The following is a 23,110-nucleotide window of genomic DNA, read 5'->3' on the forward strand; positions in this document are numbered from 1 at the left end:
AACACATAAAATTAGTTCCTTAAATTAAGCAGGTTCTCGAACTTTCAAGACTTAAATAAATGCAGTAGACCCTCTTTTTACATCAGTGTTCGTTTCCACGGAAATACCGCATTAATTGACACCTAATACTAGTTTTAAAATAGGGGTTTGTTTCCATAGATAACAAAATACTTCATTCTAGTGATGAATATATTGTATAATAACTTTAACGTGCAGTTATGTCAACTTTTATGCGCAACATGTATAAAGAAAACATAAATTAATTTTGTGTTCTGTTTATAAAGAGGAGCTGGCTATGATAGTCTTTTGGCAGTCATTAAGAATTTTTCTCTTAAATTCTTTGCAGAGCATTAACGTATCCATGATCACTTGCGTCATTTCCATGATGGAATCTTCCTTCACTAACAAATCAGACAAATCATTTCTATTGTCTAGGAATGGCTCAAAATTTTCAATGTGAACGTTATTGGTTGTGTGTCACTGACGTCAGTATCCTCATTGGTTTTGGACTCCTTTGTCACTCCTATAAGCTCTTCTTTCAGTGAGTTCTGAACTGTGTGAGTTTATTAACTTCACTTCTGGAAAGAGCTTTGGAACCAATTGCATAAAACGTCTCCAGTGGCCCAAGCCCGATTATTAGCATGCCAAAATGCAATTTATTACATGTAATCTGCAATATTTTGGATTTTGAAAGAGCAGAAAAATGTTATCTGTTTTCTTGCCACATCCGTGTAAAACTAAACCTCATCTGCGTAAAATAAAATAAAGGTGTCAAATCTTAAACCGCGTAAAATAAACCCGCATAAAAAGAGGGTCTACTGTATATGTATAATCTTGTGTGTTATGGGTGTCACTTTCTTTTTCTTATGAAAATGATGAAAAGTTCCAAATATTTCTTATTTATTTCTTTCTTCCCTTTTTTTCTCTTTGTGTAGTACCCATAAATTTCTGTTCAAAAATTATTTTCGGTAAATTTTTGCCATTTTTCATTTTTTGAGATATTTCTTTAGTAGCATTATTATAAGTTTTTAAATTTCAGATCTATGATTGGGTCCCAGAAAACTATGAAACAGCACCTGAAGAATTGACAAAACAATTAAAAAAGCCTTTTGAAAGAGATGAAGTGTATATAACTTGTATAGGAGAGGTACGTATTCTGAAAAAAATGTCATTAGCTTATTTGTTTTTGTTTATTTTTATTATTATTATTAATGCTAATGTGAAAGAAAGAATTTGATTGTTTAAGTTTTTTACACGTTAAGATTTTTCCATGTTGGCAACAACTAAAAGTTTATTTCACCTACAAAGGTTAAGTATTTGACTAAGCTTCTCTATTCTCCTTTATATTATCTTCAGACTTTATCCGCTTCCTCAAAGGCAAGACTTAAGGAGGTTTCTGGGACCAAGGAAATGAAAGTATTTACACAGTGCCACAGTTGGCAGTTCTTTTGAAGTGTTCAGAAAGATTTAAGATTTCCGTTTCTTCAAACTGATCCCCTCCCCCTCCTTCGTTGCGAAGTCTGTATTCATAACAATTAGTATCTCAAGTTTTCCTCCTAAATTTGCCCAATCGAATCTGCAACAAACAGAATTCACCAATATATATTAGTTGATATATTTTTGAGTTACACCATGGTATAGTAGCGTCGCTACGAAAGACAGTCCACCCCAGGTGACACACAAAGTGGATTTAAGAGTTAATACGAAATATAAATAGTTTGAAAATTTTCCTTACTATATCTTAATCTATCAAATTTTAACAAAAATAGAGCACGCTGTTGCGGAAAGGGGTGATTTTCACATGTATCTAGGGCAAATTTTCCATAAAATGCATTTGTAATTTATTCTTGTCTTTTAGTGTAGACTATCGTTACGCCACAAAAAATCAAGTTATGTATAAAATGCTGGAAAATTGCATTTCCTTTCATTTTATCCATTTCAATGTTTATCAATTTATAAATGTATGTATATATAATTAGTTTTATAAAGTACATGTATATAATAGTCAAAAAAGCCATTACCAAAATAAATGGGGCAATCATAACCTGACAGCATTGTGAAATGTGAAGTCTTCATAGGTCCTAATCACAGCATTACAACGTTTGCCACAGCTGTAGTTACAAATTATTTTTAAAATAGTCGATTATTCACATGTAACAAATGATTATAAATATCATTGATACATAAAATACCATTTAAAATATGTATTCTTTATATGAAGTATACAGGGTGAGTTTGATCGAATCTGCCATACGAAAGGGGGTGATAGGTGAGCCCAAGTGGAGCATAGAACCACCCGTTATCGTGTCCAATCCTTAACCGTAACCGAGTTTTGGTAAATTTAAGGGAAATGAGTAAAAAAACAAAATTCTGAGAAAACGGCCGATTTCTGAAATTCTTGTAGGACAGACAAAGAAAATAAGTACATATTTGGAAAGAGCAGACTAAATCCTACAAAATGATACCTTTCGCATTAAGATAGTCGCATTTTACCGAGAGCTACCAGCTTTGAAATATTGGACACACTCAGAATTAAAATGGTGCCAACGTTTTTAATCGACATTTTCAAAAACAACCGTAGGAGCTACAATCGGGCAAATCTACCAAAAACTGGCCCATTTTATTGGCTTTCAGATGATTTAACAACAAATCATATTGGGCTTCATGTTCAGCTGAAATTCAGGCTTTTGTTTGAAACAGTGTAAAAATCTGCATTCGTTAAAAAAAGGAAAACCAGCGAAGAGTCGCACTTTTCTGTTTTGAATTTTCTGTTTCACGATAGCATGTTGCTTTCTTTGTTTAAGAAAATGATATTTTTATATAAAAATAATAGTTTTAACAGTTTAATAAAAAGAAAAAAACACACGAGATAACGATTCGTAGAAATAAAAGAAGCATTACTTTCCCGTGCTTTTCACAAAAGGAAAATCAAGACAAAAAATGTTACACCAACTTCAATTAGTACGTTTAATAAACCTTCAAAATTTGCAATAGCTGCTGAAATTGGTCACCGCCACACCTGATACACGCTCTTGCCCTTTTGCGAACGGAAACAACCGTTGCTCTTAAAGAAATTTCATTCCTTAGTTTCCTACTGCTTCAGCAAGCCGGTCGCTCAATCCTTGCAAACTTGCTACTTCTGTTTTGTAAACTTCTTGTTTTAAGAATCCCCAAACAAAGAAGTCCACTGGCGTCAGGTCTGGGGATCTAGGGGGGCAAGGGATGGGGCCCATACAACCAATCCATTGGGGATACTGTTCAGTTAGAAATTCCCGAACGGCATTTGAAGAATGTGCAAGGGCTCCATCGTGTTGGAAAATGATTTCCGCTCTCTCCTGAACAGGAATAGTATCAAGAAGGTCAGGCAAATGATGTTCAATGAACTCTAAATATGAGCTTCCTGCATTATAAGACCTTAAAACGTATACAGACCCATCAAAAGACTTCCTATTACGATTTATGATTGTGAAAAATATCGTCTGAAAATAAAAAGCATTTGTTTAACAGAACAATTAATGATAAAAACTAAACAGAATTAATCATTTGTCATAATATTTTATGTATCGTTTGCTTCTTTTTGATATTTTGTAAATGTGTTTTGAAAATTGCTAGAATTATGATTCTTTTTACAGTAAGTCAGTAGAGAGTGTGTTTTTAGTTTTTGAAAGTTTTCGTTAAAGTTTCTAAAGATAAGTTGCTATATTCTTTTCTCGATTTTTGGGTATGTCTCGATTTTTTAACGAAGAGTATGCTGATATGCATTTCGTGTATGGATTTTGTGATGGTAATGCTCGCAGAGCCGAGAAAGAATACCGACTCCGTTACCCAAATCGTTCTGCATCTAATAGATGTGTTTGCCTCTATACATCGAAAGCTCAGAGAGACAGGTTCATTTGGTACGTTGTTCGAGAGGGGCCAGGATCACCGTTCTGCCAACGTTGAGGAGTATGTGCTGGACCGAGTAGTGGAAAACCAAAGTGTGAGTTCACGCTCGATTGCTATAGAAGGTGGACTATCACAACGTAAAGTGATGAAAACATTGCACCAAAACAAGTATCACCCGTATCGTTTTACTCTAGTACAAGAACTGCGCAATTCAGATTTAGAAAAGCGGGTAACATTTTGCAGATGGCTACTAGCCCGAGACACTGAAGATCACCATTTTCTAAGAAAGATATTGTGGACAGATTAGTCGTTGTTCACTAGAGGGGGCATCATATATTTGCATAACTGGCATCATTATACTGAACATAATCTTTTCTTAACCCAAAACTCATCATTCCAAACTCGATTCAGCATAAATGTTTGGATTGGCGTAATAGGAGATCATTTAATTGGTCCGTATGTGTTTCGAGGTAACCTAAAAGGAAACACATATTTAGAGTTCATTGAACATCATTTGCCTGACCTTCTTGATGCTATTCCTGTTCTGGAGAGGGCAGAAATCATTTTCCAACACGATGGAGCCCCTGCACATTCTTCAAATGCCGTTCGGGAATTTCTAACTGAACAGTATCCCCAATGGATTGGTCGTATGGGCCCCATCCCTTGGCCCCCTAGATCCCCAGACCTGACGCCAGTGGACTTCTTTGTTTAGGGATTCTTAAAACAAGAAGTTTACAAAACAGAAGTAGCAAGTTTGAAAGAATTGAGCGACCGGCTTGTTGAAGCAGTAGGGAAACTAAGGAATGAAATTTCTCTAAGAGCAACGGTTGTTTCCGTTCTCAAATGGGCAAGAGCGTATATCAGATGTGGCGGCGACCAATTTTCAGCAGCTATTGTAAATTTTGCAGGTTTATTAAATGTACTAATCGATGTTGGTGTAACATTTTTTTGTTATTGATTTTCCCTTTGTGAAAAGCACGGGAAAGTAATGCTTCTTTTATTTCTACGAATCGTTACCTCATGTGTTTTTTCTCTAAATTAAATGTTAAAACTATTTTTATATAAAAATATCATTTTCTTAAACAAAGAAAGCAACATGCTATCGTGAAACAGAAAATTCAAAACAGAAAAGTGCGACTCTTTGCTGGTTTTCCTTTTTTAACGAATGCAGATTTTTACACTGTTTCAAACAAAAGCCTGACTTTCAGCTGAACTTGAAGCCCAATATGATTTGTTGTTGTATCATCTGAAAGCCAATAAAATGGGCTAGTTTTTGGTAGATTTGCCCGATTGTAGCTCTTACGGTTGTTTTTGAAAATGTCGATTAAAAACGTTGGCACCATTTTAATTCTGAGTGTGTCCAATGTTTCAAAGCTTGTAGCTCTCAGTAAAATGCGACTATCTTAATGCGAAAGGTATCATTTTGTAGGATTTAGTCTGCTCTTTCCAAATATGTACTTATTTTCTTTGTAGGTCCTACAGGAATTTCAGAAATCAGTCGTTTTCTCAGAATTTTGTTTTTTTACTCATTTTTCCTTAAATTTACCAAAACTCGGTTAAGGATTGGATACGATAATGAATGGGTGGTTCTATGCTCCGCTTGGGCTCTTCTATCACCCCCTTTCGTATGGCAGATTCGATCGAACTCACCCTGTATAGATAAATAATGAAAGAATCATTAATTTTAAGAAAATAACTGTGTAATGATTATAACTGTAGGAAAATAAGCTACAGTGATTTGAACATGCAGTTACTATTTAAAGAACTTGGTTTTTGTGGATTGAAAATATTGTATATATGTCAATATGTCAGATATTTTGGAAAATATTATAAACCTTTCAAACCCTGGCTACAAATTTAGTAGATTGAAAGCTTTGATTCTCATTTGAAGCTTCTTGATGAAAAAGGTGGTTTTGGATGAAAAGACATGTCTTTTCATCCAAAAGCTCACAATTTGTATTGAAAAAGAGGTTTCCTGAAACCTCAACATGTGCATGCAATAATCTGCTAATTTTGTTCGTCAAAACGTTGATCACCACTTATCTTTTATATGCAGCTTTTAGGGATATATGTTTCGAGGAATAAATAAAAAAAGTCGAACACAGCTATCCCATGAATCTGTATGGGTTGACCCAGCTACTTGTTGTGAATTAACAAGCTTTATTACTTAATTTTGAATTATTTTTGTTTTGCTAAATTGGTTATTCTTGGTTATTTCTTATGTCACATATCAAGAGAAAATATATACTTTGGTGCTGTACTTTGATCTATTTTTTTTCTAAATTGAGATTTTTATGTTCACTGAGATGGATGTCTGACACATTATGTTCATGTGTTATCTTTTTCTTACTTAGAATTCTGCAGATAAAGACAATATAGGAGAGGTGACTTATTTCCCACAGCAGGGCATTCCTTCAGAGTATTTCCCTTTCACCAATCAGCATGGCTATCAATCACCTTTTGTGTTTGCCCATTTTGGTAATATAACTCGAGGCGTACTTGTTAATGTCGAATGCAGAGCCTGGGCAAAAAACATCAATTTTGATCGTGGAGACCGTCTCGGAAGTGTACACTTTGAACTGCTAGTCGATTGAAATTTTTGCATATAGCGTACCACGTGCAGTTGCTGCATTTATTTTGAGAACTTTAGTGAATTGTACTTGAACCTGTCATCATCAATAATACTCTATTATACACTTCACGTTTGCCCGATATCTTTTAGGTTTTTAGGTAATGGACTTCTTTTTAAAAAGAATTAGTACCTTTGAAATTGCATTTCCCTCATTTCATCCATTTTTTTTTCATTGTTTTAATTGGTTGTATTTTAATATTCTACAATGCTATGTGTCTATTTTGTGTTATAACATCTGTGTCTATTTAAAACTTATCATTTTTTACTCCTAATCCCGAAACCTTTACTTAAAAGTACCTTTAATTATTCTGTAGCACTTTGAACTGTTTTTTACCGATTATTTTTTAATTTGTAATAGTTTTTAGTATTGTTGTAACATATCTCAAAATGTCCCTTTTACTGTGCACATGTATTTATAAAAACTGAGGTATCAAATGCGTGGTACGCTGATAAATGTAATGAATTTGATCGCTCATTCTCTCCCTGTTTTTATCACTTTTAGTTTTTTTTATTGTTGGTAGGTACATTATAGTATATTAAGAAACATGTTGCTGCTGTTATCTTCCCTTCTTAAATGTGCCATCAAGAAATAAAAAAGCACAAAATATAAGTTTTAATTATATGCTGGTGTAATGATAGAATTTATGAATGTATGTTTTGAAAGAATTTCAATGTTTGAAATTTTTATAGAGAAGAATCTAAACATTTATATATCATATATAACATGCCAAAAATTACCAAACATATTCTACTAGTTACCTGTGTGTTTTTCAATTTTCTTTTTACTTCTGAAAATTTTTAGTTTTATACATTTTTCTTCAAAATTTTTATTCCCTTTTGAAAAGAAAATTACTTGTTATAAAATATGAATGTTCAGTTTATCTAGTTTTATTTCTTAAATTTTTTTGGAAATCTAAGAATTATTTTAAAAAAATCTGTGTAAGAAAAACTTCATTCATATAGTGCTTTCCAAAATGCACAAGTAGTATAAAATGATATTTTAAAGAAGGTGCTTGTTTGTATGGGTTTAATGTTTAAATTTGCACAACTATTTTTATGACCATTATTACATATTCATTGTCATTGGAAGCACATGATTTTTTATTGGTTTTCTAAACTCAACCTTTATAAAAGTTTATAATCGGATGCAAGTTGAATGATGCAATTTGTGTGCACAAAAATGGAATTATGTATAGTTTTAGTTATGATTATTTAGAAGTTTTATTTTTCATTAAGTATATAAATCGTAAACACTGCCATTTATTTGGATTCTTTTAATAATAGAATTACAATTCTCCGGATAGTTTTAATTAGCTTCAGCTCTTTTTTTTTTAAAAATTTGTTTAAATGTGGATTAAGGAAAATTTACCTTTGTTATAAAATTAAACTTCTAATGTGTAATGATTTTTAAAAATATATTTTCTCTGCTTTTTTGAAATAGTGTTCTGCAATAATTTTCACAAAAATGAAGCTGAGTTGTTTTTTACCGAATACGAAAAAAAAAAATTTCATTAAGATGTCAAAATCATGTAGCTTTTTGAGTGAAACTAGGTGCAAATTATAGAATTTTATTTGAATTCTATACTTTTGCTAGTGGAATAAGATCTGTAACAGTTACTTGATCAAGTTTTTATGAAAAAAAAAAAACCTTCAATTTGATAAGCTATGCAATGTTTACATCTAGAACAACTAGGATCTGAGTGAATTATCAAAATGCTAAATACTTTTATGAAAAAAAAATAACATAGTCCTTAAAGGTATTAAGCAGTCGCAACCTTAAGATCTGTTTTATTGTGTTCATAATCCAAGTCACATGTGTTTTGTTTTCGGTTGATGATTGATAATTATCCTCCATTCTCTTAAGGGAACACTGGTAGCTCACATTTGTCAGAATATAACTTTAAAATGTGGTAACTTCATTTAGAGCAGAAATTATTACTGCGATATCCTTTGGTATAACAGTGATGTAGTATCTAGTTTTGTGGTTAGTGCAATAGTTCCTGTTTCGAATCGTTAAGTTTGTTTTGAGTTTATTATTAAAACTGACTTATGAATATGGTTCTACATTTCAATAAGTGATTTGTGTACTTCAGTTGCCACAAAATTATGTCACTGGACAAATTTCCTTTTATGCATTGACATTATTGTGAATCATTTGGTCTGGTTGAAAAGGAAAAAAAAAAAAAACTCTTGTATTTGTTGTGAAGTATACAATAAATTTCTATTATATATATATAAATTGCTTTTTTTTGTTGTGAAATTACATGAACATGTTTGAAAACTGACCTCAAAGGACCCATGTTAAAAGGAAAAAAAAATTAAACTTGAAAGAAGTCATCTTCCATCTATTTTATTATACATTCAACTTTTTATTTTCAACCTGATTTCATGAATAGAAAGCACATCTCAACCAATTGCTTGACCCCTCTCTATCAATTGCAGTAAGAAAAATATTGAAATTGTTTTCCCAATTTTTTAAGTCTTTTTTTTTTTTTTTTTCAATTCCCAATTTAATGAAAGGAAAGATGCCAAAACTAAAGAGCAAACCTGCTGAATCTTTTCTACGAAGCTTCCCGCTTTTTTTAGGTAGCCTTCAGATTTTCCCTTTTTGTCCAAATTATTTTTAAAAACTGCTACTAATCCTCAAAAGATTGAGCACGACAAAAATTGATAAAAATCTGAAGTAAATACTCAAATCGGATACGTTGATTTTAATTTTTTTTTTCAATTTACCAAAAGTTCCAGGGATCGCACCAGCAAAGATTGATCCCACCATGGTCAAGTTGAATACAATACTAAAATTATTTCATTCATTAAAAGGTTATCTGTTTTGATTCTGAAAATGCAATTAAAGTGCGATTTGTGTTGGGAATTCAATTTTTTTTCCTTTTGATTATTAATTAGATCAGTTTAAAGGCTAGTGAATAAGATTTGTTTTTTTCGTTTGCACTTTAATTGGGGAAAATTTAAACAAAATTCAGTGATTATTTTGAGTGGGAGTTTTCAAAAGTCACTAAGTTAAGAGCACCAGTTTAGGAGGCAGAAATTTTAGAGATTTTGTGAAGTTTTTCGACAGGTAAGGAATAATCAGAATTTGTTCAAACTTGAAGGATATTTTATTCATATTTTGAAGTTCACTTTGTAATTTTTTCAAGTCATTTCTGCCAGAAATAGAAAAATTAGAAGCTGATGTCCATGGATTGTCGCCGTCGGAGCTTGTTGCTGGTGTGCATTCCTGAAGTCACAAATTTTATCTGTAATCATTACAATTTTTTTCTATCGTTAACAACATATTTCCTCAGAATATGAACCTAATTCTGTTTAAAAAAAAAAAAAATCTTGCTTTTAAGGTGTTTGATCACAAAATTCAAGTTTTTCTACCATTTTTGTTCATCTTTTTCGTATTAAAAAAATATTTTTAATAATAATATTATCCCAGAATTAAGTTTATATAGAGTGTAATCGAATAAAGAATATTCACACAAAATTTCAGAAGGATTATCCAATAACATTTTGCTCTAAAATGCACACCAGTTGGAAAAACAGTAGTTTCGAGATAAACGCAATTGAAAAAAATTGATGTAAACATTTTCCAATCTTCAAAGTTTTTCAAGTGCTCATAGAATTGGAAGTAAACGGAATTTTGAATTGAAATTTTGTTACAACATATTCTTGAGTAGTTCTATTGACATTTTATGACATTAAAAACTAGTATATTGTGGCCATCACGAAACTTTCTTCTATATCTTTCTTACAATTCTGATCCCTCCCTATGCTTGACAAGGAAGCAATATTCCCAACAAAAACGAAATTGCACATGCAAAAACTTGAAGACCATCCCAATTCCCGATTTGTCTCAAAAGTAAAGCGAATAATGAAAATTATTTTAAAAGCCTTGCTTAAAATATTTACAAACATTTATTTATTAACAAACACAAGATGGCAACAGTTAAAAATTTTAAATCGCGATTTTCTGGTTTATTTTCCAACAGCTAAAATCATGCGAAATACGCAGACGACAGTCTACTACGATTTATCTTTCTTACTGTTGCATTTATAAAGCTATTTTTATTTTCACAAAAAAAATACAGCCCCACCATGGAGCAATTGGCGCCAAAATTGAACCAACGTCTATTTACAAATGGATTCACATTTATTCCTAATTTCAACCAGAACGTAGCATTACTTCTTGAGATATGGCACTCACAATGGAAAAAAAGAACGTTCGATTGCGCCACTCCCTTTTCAGCTATTGACACTAAAATAGAATCAGCTCTTATACCCTCTAGGGGCTACTTGTCACTAAATTTTTGTTTGATTCCGTTCATTATTTCTTGAGATACAGCAGTCACAATTGACGACAAAAAACGTTCTATAGCTCAACCCCTGTTTGAGCTATTGACACCAAAATTAAACCAGCACTTGTACCTGTTAGGGGAACATATGGACTAAATTTTATTTGATTCCGCCAGTTACTTCTTGGGGAATAGCAAGCAAGCATAACTCGAAAAAAGTCCCATTGCTCCACCCCTCTTGGAGGAATTCGCGCTAAAAACCAATGGGCACAATTTCACATAGCAGCACATATGTGTTACAAATTTCGTTTGATTTCATGCGGTAGTTTTTGCTGTAGAGCGGCCACAAAAAACTGGTAACACACAGATAGGCAGACATTTTCCGAAAATGGTCTAAATGGACTCAGTACACCTCAAAACATTTGAATCTTTCAAAATTCAAAAATTTGCACGAATCAAATACTTTCTTCTATATATTTGATATAGAAGAAAATAAAAATGGATGTTTTGACCTGTCTAAACTGGTTTCTCCCCTTAAATGCACCAAATGAAATTTACTTCAAAAAGTTGTTTTTCAACATTTTCAATGCTGCTGCGTTTTGATATAAAAATCTGGTTTTATGTTTCTGTTAAAAACGGCAGGTATGAATGAGGTTTGGAAATGCACAAGTTCGGATCAACTTATCGAAGTGGAGAACTAAAATATAAATCAAGTTGGTGGTGGTTCATCATGTTGTAATTACACGAGGGATCCTTATGACCATAGGTCTCCAAAGGGAATACAAAAATGCACTTTATAAATGTTCTGCATAGCTCTGTGATGGACAAAGTGTCCCCCTCTCCCCTCAAACCTGTAAATCCTCCGCTGGCCTAAACGTTTTATACTAGAAGTTTCTGTCTTATCAATACCCACCCACCTGCCAACTCTACTGGGTTTTGTAACTCTTTGGGAAAATCCGTTTATTTAGGGAGTGTTGATAGAAAAAAAAACTTCTGCAAAAGTGCTTGTAAAGATTTTCCAGACTTATGTACTCCATGGGTTGAAAGCTTCCTTCTAAAATTCATACTTTAGTACATTGAAATCTAGCAACATTATCAATGGTAACCATATGTTAAACATTAATTTAACTTAAATTTTTCTATTTCATGTTTGAATCAATTATTTTATGCCTATATAAAGTAAAGTTTCATTTAATTGTACTTCCTTGGAAGGTTGGCAGGTATGCTAATATTGGAACTTTTACTTCCTTTTGTTTACTGTAAAAATTTTTACGATAATACCAAAGCTTTGCTGCAATTTCATATATATGCAAGGGCGCCCATACAGGGGAGCTCAAGCCCCCCCCCCCCCTTGAAATGAGAACTTCCTTGCTTTTAGTGGTTTTTTCTTTGCAAAAATGTATACAAATTTCTTTTTGAGCCATTAATGAAAAAGTTATTTAAAATGTCAAATTTTAATGTGTCTTATCTGTACTGAAATCGGTTTCCATGGAGAAAATATTCTACCAAACCATGGAGAAATTTTTTGAGGCAACCCCCCCCCCCTTAAAATTTTGCATATTGGCACCCTTTTATATATGTGTTAGTAGTGGTCAGAAAAACTAAATTTTTTTTTTGTAGCGAACTACAACGATTTTATTACAAAAGTAAACTACAACTACTTTTAAAATGTAGTCGCTACTTCACTACTTTTTAAAAAATTAATAAATAAAAAGCATACACATACATACCGTTTGAGAACTGAACGAAAAAATTCAAAAAGTCGCTTCAATTAATAAATTGGCTCATTTGAAGAATATTACTGAGAATTATTAATTTTTTCTTTTCTGAGCCAATTTGTCATTTCAAACATTTTTACAAATATTCACTGCAAGATAGAATTTGAAAGTTGAAAGAATTTTTAATTTTTTCCTACCTGAATATTTGATTAAAAAATTACAACTCGGCTTCTTGAAAATGTAAATAAATAGCCGTAATTTGGTTAAAATTTTGCATAGACATGCACATAGATAAAATTGATTTAGTTGATGAAAAACATCTTCAAAAAAAAAGAGAAAAACTTGAATTTTCATTATAGGAGTTAATTTTATAGGAACTTATATTTTGTTGGAAATAATTGATTTTGAGCTTCAAGCTAGGGGTCTGGACCTGGACATCATCTCCTTTCTTGCACCACTGATAAGATGAAATAGCATTTTTCAATTTTACCGAATACCTCAAAAACTTACATCAGCAGTTAATAATTGACTTTTAACTATGTTAAAAAATCAACACTCAATCAGTAAAATAGAAAAAATAAAGAAATAGGGAAAATGTCCCAAATACTAGTACTAGTATTAATAATCAAAATTAAAAGGTATCCGAAATATTAATAAAAAAATTTTGAAAAAAAAAAAAAGTTGGCGCAAAAACGATCGATAAAATCATTCACAGCCATAACTCAACTACAAGTATAAATTTAACCAGGACCAGTTTCTTCACTACCACATGCATTACGCATTGATGACAGCATATCTGAGTAACGATATAAATGTTTCGTTCCTAAGTTTGGATGATTTTTTGATAAAAATATGAACGAAGCATGGTTACAATGGATTTTACTTTTTGTTTTTGCGCCAACTTCAGAAATTATGTTTAAAAGTATTATCGATGGTGTTTAAAGAATAAAATTATTTTTCACTTTTTAGAGCAATTTTGAAGTCGGTTCTATTTTTTTTTTTCAAAATTTTTTTATTTCATTCTTTTTAGTGTAAATGTAGATAGTTCAGTAAAAGTAAGAAGTTACCTAGTAAGAAGTGCGGCTCTATATCACTGTATTGCTTTAGAAAAGCCTTTATTCAAAATTATCATTACAATTACTATTAATGTTACAGTTATATGGCACCAAACTTTTATAACAATGAGTTTCATATTGTCGCGTAGATGAAAATAGCGAAGACAATGTGAAAGCCAAATGAAGCGAATACTCGTTAGTCTCAACTCGAGATCTTTATTCAGAACCACGAATGAACGTTACATCTCCTTATATACAACTTGAAAAAGTGCTGGAACTTTCCAGACTTTAAAAGATACAGAAATTAATAGAACATTCGAGAAAATACGGGAAACAGTAGAAACGAAATTTTAGTAACATTCATTTTGTCCTAGTCGGGATTTGAACCCGGGTTGCTCGTGTGGGAGACGAGAATTCTACCACTGAACCACCGTTATCCTCGGATGAAAAGAGCGAACTTCGCTACAATATGATTTTAATCATTTAATAGGGAAATTTACTGTTTTTTGCTCATAACTTTTTATCTAAAGAACAAATATGGTCAAACAAAGTAATGGGACCTAAGTTGAGCCATCCTCTATCCATTAAAAAAAGAATCATCAAAATCGGTTCACTAGGTGAGACGCTATGAGTGGACAAACAAAAAAAAAAAAACATACATACGGTATGAACTGATAACCGCCTCCTTTTTGAAGTCGGTTAAAAATAACTAAGAATGCTTACTTTACTTCAATGTGCAATTTTAAACAATAGTGGACTCGCGTTGCAATACGATTCGATTTACTTGAGATGGCTATGTAGCGAGTTTTTTTTTGAGTAACGCCTAAGTTAAAATTTGGCAATATATGCGAATGACATTATTACAGAAAGTTTTTTGCTTAGAGGGCAAAGTTTGCATGAAACAGAAAAATTTCTGTAACACAGTAATATTTATTGTTAGCGGGCCAGGGCAGTTCAATATCATCCTCTTCTATATCATTCACAGTAGCTTCTATATAGGTTGATAATGGCACAATAATTTCATTGACATCTGAAGTATTCATCCACGGGACATTCTCTGCTGCCGGAAAACACAAACGAGGAACTAAATTGGCAGTTATATTGCTTGTTCTTTTCTTTCTAAGCCATGCTCTATTCAAGGCGAATATCGGGGAAATGTGAAAATTTCAATACCTAAGAAACAAATGCCGTCAAACAGAACATATGATGTCAAAATAATGCGTCGGAAGTTAGCTCATATTTTACAGAATCTTACGAAGCTGATTATTGCAAGTTTTTACTTTCGTAAAACTTGCACCAGTCACATTCGTTTACCTCTTTCCTTTTCTTTTTAGAAAAGTAGTTTTAAGAAATCGCCGCAAACTACTTTTTTTGTGTCGAACTACTCGTTGCTCTACTTTTTTTTTTTTTTTAACGTAGTGCAGTACACTACAAACTACTGAAAAATGTAGCTACTACAGTAGTGTTGCTACTTGAAGCGCGCTACTTCCAACCACTGTGTGTTAGTGATCAGTGCATTGTAAACACACTTTTCCCTAGGTTCTATTTCACTGATTAGGAGGAGGATTCTCCCCCAAGTAAGAAGGCAATGCAAATGCTTATGTCAGAAGAGTTCTTTTCTACACAACTTCTGACTGCTCTCAAAAATCAATGGACTTCAAATCCAAAATTAAAGTACCACCAAGATTTCAGATATATTGTCTCCCCTTGAAATAGACTTAAGTAATGTATTCAAGTTACAAGTGCAGGATTATTCCGAAAACTCAATGTACAGGTTTAAAGAGGAGCAGGGCTAATTCTTCGTTATGTAGTGAGTGTTAAATAGAATCAAAATCAAGAATTGAATGTAGCTCTTTTCTTTTAATATGTTCATAGCTGAAATAAATTGTACTCTAAGTGTTTGAATATTTATCAAAATTATTCTTATACTTGATATTGAAGTATAGGTTAAAAAAAGAATCAATTTTTTTGTAAAATATACATTTATTGCACAAAATATATAGCCCAATTTTGTTTCTATGTAATTTACAAAATAATTTATAACATGGTATTCTGTCTTTATGTCCTGTTTCACTTTCGACAAACTATTTTTTTACAAATAAACTTCCTGGAAAGAAGGGTTTACAGGTTTTTGCAACATGTTTTTTATTGTTACATGTTTTTAAGTTTTTCTGAAAAATTATTTATTCACAGTTGAAATAATTTTAAGGAATTTAAATCTTGAATCTAGGTAATTTTCAAACATAAATAGGCAATTTAAAGTATGAGTACTAGTAATACACAATTATCTCAACACTAGTTGTACATAACATAGAAGCACAAACATGAAAGCCTGGAATAGATTATTCTTTACACATTCAACAGAATTATACAGAACAAATGTTCATCAATAACAAGACAAGTAGAAAACAACACGGTTAAAGCCAGGATTATATGTTCTGATGTCAGAGGTGGACCGAAAACAATTTTTTTTATAGGAAAGCTAGCTCAAAATCCATCTATTATATGTAAAATTTGGCCCCCAGATTAGACTGATTCTTAGCACAAGATTTTACATTCTTCAAATTAAAATTAATACATGATTGCAAATAACTTGGTATAAAAACATCCATGAATGAATTACGTTTTCTTATTGGAATGCAAAGTATATTTTTAAAAGTTACAAGAGGGCATTTCCAATTGTAAAATACATTTATATGGTATAAAAATGTCTCTGCAGCTGTAAAATAGCATTAAATGTTTGCATGTTGTGACAAATTAAATAACTTTGAGTAAAATATTTAATTTTAATAAATATTTAGTTTTCCCAAAAGAGTCTGAGAATATACCATGCTTTTGATTTCTTTTCAAATTTATAGATACTAAAATATTTTTCTCGACGATTATTTACCTACTTTCTATCATTGCATGCAATGTATTACACTTCAAATAAATATTTACTGTCATTTTTATAGCTACAGGGACATTTTCTTAAAATTGAACTGCCGATTAGTACTGTTTCATCAGAATTTTTTCTTATATGATACTAGGAATAGGATTGAAAAGGTTTTCCGGTATATTAAAAAAAATTTGGGTGTAGATTGATCCCTTAACACCGGCACAATATTACATTCTAGATTCAGCTTTATATTTCAGTTGGTTTTCAGTAAAATTAGTTTAGTGGTTCTGAATGTACTCAGAGTGTATCCTCGCCTCAGAGCAACAGAAAAATCTGATCCTAAGAATGACAGCAAGATATCCCACTGTTGCTTTAAGGCGACGATATATTAAGGATTTTAAAAAATTGCAACGGATTTCTGTAGTGCTTCTGACATTCAATCCTAGATATGAATGAAAACTTAATAGTTTGTAAAATATTCAATGTATAATATACGAAAGACTTCTATTAAACACATAAGTTTTCAAATAAAGTTTTTGCCTATGTAAAGGTTGTCAGTGTTGTGCATAGCAATTTTATGTTTCGGTAAAGAGATTTGAGAATCTATGAAATTTAATATGACTAAGGCATTCATTAACAGTACACATATGTAAAACAACTTTTACACATTGAAGTCTTGCTACATCTGATACACGAGTACAAAGGCCTAATTCTACATATGAACATATTTTAATTCATCGCATGATTTTCCCCAAGTATGCATTTATATTTAAATAATAATGGAAATACTGATTTGGACTTACTAGTCTTAAAAATAAAGCTCTTTTATGGAGATCAAATCTAGGAGGTTTAATGTTTAAAATCTTATTTTTGTTAAAATATAAATATTTATATGAAGTATTTCATGAACATTTCTTTCCTGGTACAAGCTAAGTTTTTGTGCATGAGGCTGTAAAATAAGTATTAAAAGCGTTAAAAGAGGGGGGAGATTAAAACAAAAATACTCCTGAAGAACGTCTTACTTATCCAAACCTACAAAAATATTCAACAGTAAAAACTGTGGTCATCACCATTTAATGCATCTTCTGTACATGTGATTATGTCAAAAATTGATGTGCTTTTAAATATGTATGTTTGTGATATCAGCATGTGATAACTGTTTAGGAAAAAAAAATCCAAGAATTAATTATAAAATATATATTTCCATTTCAAATTCTTACAAATAAATCTGAACTTCAATTTTTTTTCAAAGATACTTAACTAAACAAAATTTCAAAAGTTTATAAACTGCTGCTAATGAAATTAGAGTTTCATCCAACATGTAGAAAACTGTGGTCCACCACTGGCTAGATTAGGAGGAATGCAGGAGCCATTTTTGATTCAATTTGGAAGTGACAACTTCCAAATTTCCCTTTTTTTTTCCCATCAGCCACATGAAATGAGATGTCAGACTTGGGATACTGAATGATGTAATAAACTGCTCACATCCCACAACTGAAGAGAGGGAAAAAAGTGAATTTTAGCAATTTTAAATTGACAAGATTGATATTTATTTGCACTAGATGCTTCACATACCTGGTAAAATAAAATTAAAAATAAAACAATAGTTTAAAAAACTAAAAAAACATGCTTTCGTAGCAAAATGAACTAAAAAGTGAAAAATAATCTTTGGATGATAGTAGCTGACCAATCACTTAGTTTTAATGTAATACAAAAAACCGTGGGGTGCTGTCTATTTACATTTTTGCATGGACAAAAAATGGAAGAAATTCAAGACAACTGATAAGAAGCCCCCACGTTTTTTTGTATTACATTAAAATTAAGTGATTGGTCAACTACTATCATCCAAAGATTTTTTTTCACTTTTTAGTTCATTTTGCTACAAAAGCGTGTTTTTTTTTTTAGTTTTTTAAACTATTTTTTTATTTTTTTTTTAGTTGAACTTGTTTTACGAGAAAATATTCATTTCAACATTGTTCAAAATCTTTTATATTCATGAAATTTGCCCAAAAAAAGTGACTAAAGGTCTCAGGTGGCATTTGAAACGTGGTCTCCCGAACACCAAAAAGAGCAACTGTACCCCTTAAAGTGTAATAGCCGAGCTCTAAAAACATTCAATTTCGCTGATAAATTGCCTGTAGAGTAATTGTCTAATCCAGCAAATCCATCTCAGTCATCGATGTATGTGTGCGGAAATCATATCTACATTACTTTGAACATTTGAGATGCGTTTGAATAAAAGCTTTGTTCAACAATGGTCTGATCAGCAATGAATTTCCAGTTGAAGGCTCACCTAAATTTTGGCATGAAATTAGTTAAAAACAATTATATTTCATGTTCTAATTACCTGAACATTTTAACAAATTTTGTCTGATGCAGAAAAACTAAAGGTTTTTGTAGATATTTTTAAATAATTTTTGCAAGCATTTTTTAAAGTATTTTAAATTTTTTTCCCTTTTTCACATTGTTGGATTTATGCCAAAATATTGATTAAAATTGGAGGAAACTAACAATTAAAAGAGTTAATTAATTTGATTATAGAATATTGCATTGTCATCGGGTCTGAGGTTGTTTGCCAAATTTTAAAAGAATCTGATCGCAGGAAGTGGGCGAAATTTGAGCTGCAAGATTCTGTTACAAGATACATACAGGTGAAGCTAATAAAAGCGTGTTAAAAAATAGTGATAAGGTAGCAAAAACAGTTATTTAACTTCTGAGTAACAACTTCTTTATTAAGGTTGTGATATAATAATCACATATATTTTCTTAGATTCGCGTTTTTAATTCATGTGTTCTGATTTTTTATTTAATGGCGTCGTTTCCGAGTTTTTGGCGGCCATGTTTTCCCTTCTTCCTCCCGTGATGTGTTGTCTCCCGCCTTTTTCGCTCATTGGCCGTAAGCGTGGTCTTGTATGTGATGTCATTTTCCCGCGTTCCCATTCGCTGCGCTTGGTGACGCCGCGTATGGATATCTGTTTTTCACGCGACCGCGTGGGTTTTTAGCTTGATGTCTCATGAAAGTTTTCGTAGAGAGTCGTGTGCTAGCCGTGATATGTGATGGAGCGTTGGGTAGTTAGGAGCGCGGACGCTTGACCTGAGAATGGGTCGGATGCAATGGCGACGACTGCGATGCAAAATCTTGATGCATCGGCATAAAAAATGATGTAAATAGTAAAATAATTGCACAGGAGCCTTAGAGCCCTGTTTCTCTAAAAAAATGATAGTTTAGTTACGAATGAGATCCTGTATTTAATCAAGATTTTCTAAAAAAAGATTGAAAAATGTTCGCGTCCACGTGGAAGTAGCTCCGATCATGCACGGATGAAAACCCTATCTTTTTTACTCGATGATCATTGCATATGATCAGAGAAGGCTGGTGATGCACCTGTAGCTTGTGAAACCCTGATAGTGAAAGCGGTACGCGCGGTCGACATGAATTTAGTTCTGATTCCCGCTGCGCCATTTTTTTTCCTGAATAATGAGATTTCTCAGTCATCGCCGTGGTATAGCGGCCAGCTCCATGTGGTTTTACATCATCTTCCTCGCTGATGTCTCTACGATGAGTTCTTTCACTGCAACAGCAGGCCGCGCCTTTTTTTAGCCTCCCCATGTACAACGCACATCCCTCTGCTGTGACAACATAATTCCCTGCAATAGACTGGACTGTGAACTTAACTTACATAAATTTTTCATATTGTAATCTTTTATTTTCCCTTCCATGTTTTGATTACGCCGCGGGAGCTCCCTAGGATCTTGATATTCGTCGTGTAAGTGATGATCATCGGAATAAATTTTCACATGTGACGCGAAATGAGTTGTGCTTATTGTGTCTCCACTACATGGGGGTAAGTCAAACCTTTTCTCTGTGTTCCACGTAGGCACCAAACATTGAGACGTCCTGGAGTTTTGCGGAAACACTTAAACTACAATCTGCCTAAATTTTTTTCCTCATTTGTTTTTTTTTATTTAAATTGGTGGTTCATGTTTCTCTAACAAATTCGAAAGAATTAACCACATTTCCACCACAAAGGTTACAGTAGAAGAATAGTATTAGACCGATTTTTATCTTATGTTTATGGATCATAACAGTTTTCTACCAAACTTACAAAAAACTTGAAAATGTGCAAGAGAAACTTACCTTATCAAATATTCATACCTAATATTTAATAAAATATAAGCATTTAGAGGACTACATTTTTACAGTACATGTGCGAAAAAGCAATTTTTTACTTGCATTATATCACAGCCAAGTTTACATGGCAACTAGCAAAAAATTCAGCTGTGTTGAAAATTCAGAAAGATCGACAACTTAGGCAAGTAGTATTTCAATGACTCTCCAAAAAGAAGATAATAAAAGGTGTTTCTTTTAGAGGTATAGAACTTTATGTTCAAATACAACAGAGTTAAATGGTGCTATTACCATGAATTGGCTTTATTCGAAAGATGATTTTTTGCCATTTTTATTTAAATATGATTTTTGGCATATGGCTGGCTCGCAGAAAGTCCAATTTTTTATCACTTTTAACAGCAATGAAGGCCGTATATCAGTGATAACGTGACAAATGTTCTCTTCCAAGGCGTGGATTGTCTGGTTTATCGGTGTAGACCAGTGACTTTACATAGCCCAGGGGTAGAAGTGACCGACTTGTCACATATAGGACATTTTCCACAAAAAATATAGGACAAATATAGGACACATTATATAAATATTTTTGCTATGAAAAAAGAAATAATACATATCATATATTATTCAGTTATTCTTATCAATGATTTTGTTTAAAAAAAACCTCAACAAAATACCTTACATCTATAATGACTTTCCTGTAGTTGAAAGAATAATTTTTGAAAAGGTGTACTTTATAGACTAAATAACTAAACAAAATTTGAACAAAGATAATTTTTATTTTTTCTTCCTTACTCATGACCCACGTACTAATTCCACTGCTCTTAGATTTTATATCTAAACTGAACCCTTTACCACTTGTATTAAGAACAAACAGAGCTTGAGAAGGATCCTTCTGACGTTTTTCAGTTTTCTTTATGCTTGAATGTTTTAGCATGCTGCCTCAATTGCGAAAATCCACTATTGCTTATGGGCACTGAACAGTTGCAAAAACGGCAAAAAGCGGTAAAATCATCTTTTCCTTTAGTGCACCATGCACCAAAATTTGTAGAATTAATGTCCTCCTGGTTCAACAGCTCCACACGAAATGCATGTATTTTAAGACGTAATGTGTTTTCATTATAATTTTTTTCCAGGTGCTGAAATTGAACTGTTTTTCTTTTAGTTATGCATTATTTTGACATTAGTAATTAATTTTTGATCACAGTTTTCAGTAACTTTTATTTCATTCGGAACTGCTAGGTCAGCGTTGGCGTAAACGTAATGGCGTAAACGTTTTGCGTCAAGGTAAAAATGTACTAATCGGTATCTTAAATTGAAATTGTAGGTAAAAATCTTACCGTTTGCCGATTCTTTTTGGGCGCTTGTATCTTTAATTACTTCGAGAGTTATTGAAATTGAATAAAGAAAATGCACAGTACTATCTAAACGAAAAACTCACTATATTGACAAAATTTTTACAACTTAGAATAACAAATTGACAAATCGGACTCCATTAAAGATCATTCTTCCGTGTTCCATCAATTCAATTTATTTTATTTATTGTTGATCGTCTGCTGCGATCAACGCCCGCTGTTGCTAGGAAATCCACTAGTCACATGGTTTGGTTTATGAGCAGCAAAAGGGTTGCCATAGCTCGGTCTACTCTTATTATTAGTCTATGTAAGGAACTAACCATTCCACGATCCCAAAATTCCACAAAAAGAAAAGATTGCAAAAAGAAAATTAGAACATTCCGACCAGAAAATGCACTGAACGCAAAATTATACCAACGGAAACGAAAACCATGACGGAAAACAAAACTAACAGCTGTTGCCCCCCCCCCCAAATGCAAAATTCTAAAACCAACTTCAGCATTAGTTCTCGAAACTCCACCCACTATAGAGTGACGTCACATTGCTGTAGCCAATGAGAGATGATGCCTGTAGCAGAATTTAGTCAGTTGAGTTCTTTAATTTGAAATTCGTTTGGGCACGTACTTTCAGCGAAAAATCCGATGTCAGAAAGTTTATTTACCGTTCTTTTTAAAAGATATATTTGGTATAAAACGGGAACATAGGAAATATAGGATATTTTTGAAAAATATAGGAAATATAGGACGATTTTGATGCTTTTTTTGAAAATATAGGAAATATAGGATATATAGGACTACTTCGACCCCTGATAGCCCCACAAAAAATAGTCCAGTGGTGTTAAATTGCATGATCTTGCAAATCAATTCACGGGCACGAACATAAAATGGATGAAAAGAGCAATGAGTTTCTCAAACTGAACTATGTTTTTCCGTAAAAAATCTGCACAATTTGTAGGCGTTGTTCAAGTGTCAGTCGATTCATGATGAAATGGCAAACCAAACTCAACACTTTACAAGTGACAGCTATCAAAATGGCACATATATCAAACTGTTGCCAATTTAAAGTTCTAAAAACAGTACCCTTTACTATGCACGGAATATAACCTACTCTGCAGAAAACAGATATGAATTTCTCTTGAAGATATGAAAAAATATTTTGCTGGCTCTTTT

General features: G+C 32.4%; 2 protein-coding genes across 3 annotated transcripts in view; one reads left to right on the forward strand and one right to left on the reverse strand.

Annotated features, from left to right (window-relative positions):
* Positions 1-7,456, forward strand: part of LOC129225155 (sodium/potassium-transporting ATPase subunit beta-like) — a 34,729-nt gene extending 27,273 nt beyond the window's left edge. The window contains exons 5-6 of the mRNA XM_054859715.1: positions 1,040-1,147; positions 6,240-7,456. Of these exons, the coding sequence (XP_054715690.1) occupies positions 1,040-1,147; positions 6,240-6,479 (348 nt within the window). The 3' untranslated portion in view covers positions 6,480-7,456. The remainder of the gene's footprint in view (positions 1-1,039; positions 1,148-6,239) is intronic.
* A 10,189-nt stretch (positions 7,457-17,645) lies between these two features.
* Positions 17,646-23,110, reverse strand: part of LOC129225156 (WD repeat and FYVE domain-containing protein 2-like) — a 59,328-nt gene continuing 53,863 nt past the window's right edge. For both annotated transcript variants that reach the window (XM_054859717.1, XM_054859716.1), the window contains exon 13: positions 17,646-17,957. In XM_054859717.1, the coding sequence (XP_054715692.1) occupies positions 17,910-17,957 (48 nt within the window). In that variant the 3' untranslated portion in view covers positions 17,646-17,909. The remainder of the gene's footprint in view (positions 17,958-23,110) is intronic.

The sequence above is a fragment of the Uloborus diversus genome, chromosome 6, assembly GCF_026930045.1.
Source record: "Uloborus diversus isolate 005 chromosome 6, Udiv.v.3.1, whole genome shotgun sequence".
Classification (NCBI taxonomy): domain Eukaryota; kingdom Metazoa; phylum Arthropoda; class Arachnida; order Araneae; family Uloboridae; genus Uloborus; species Uloborus diversus.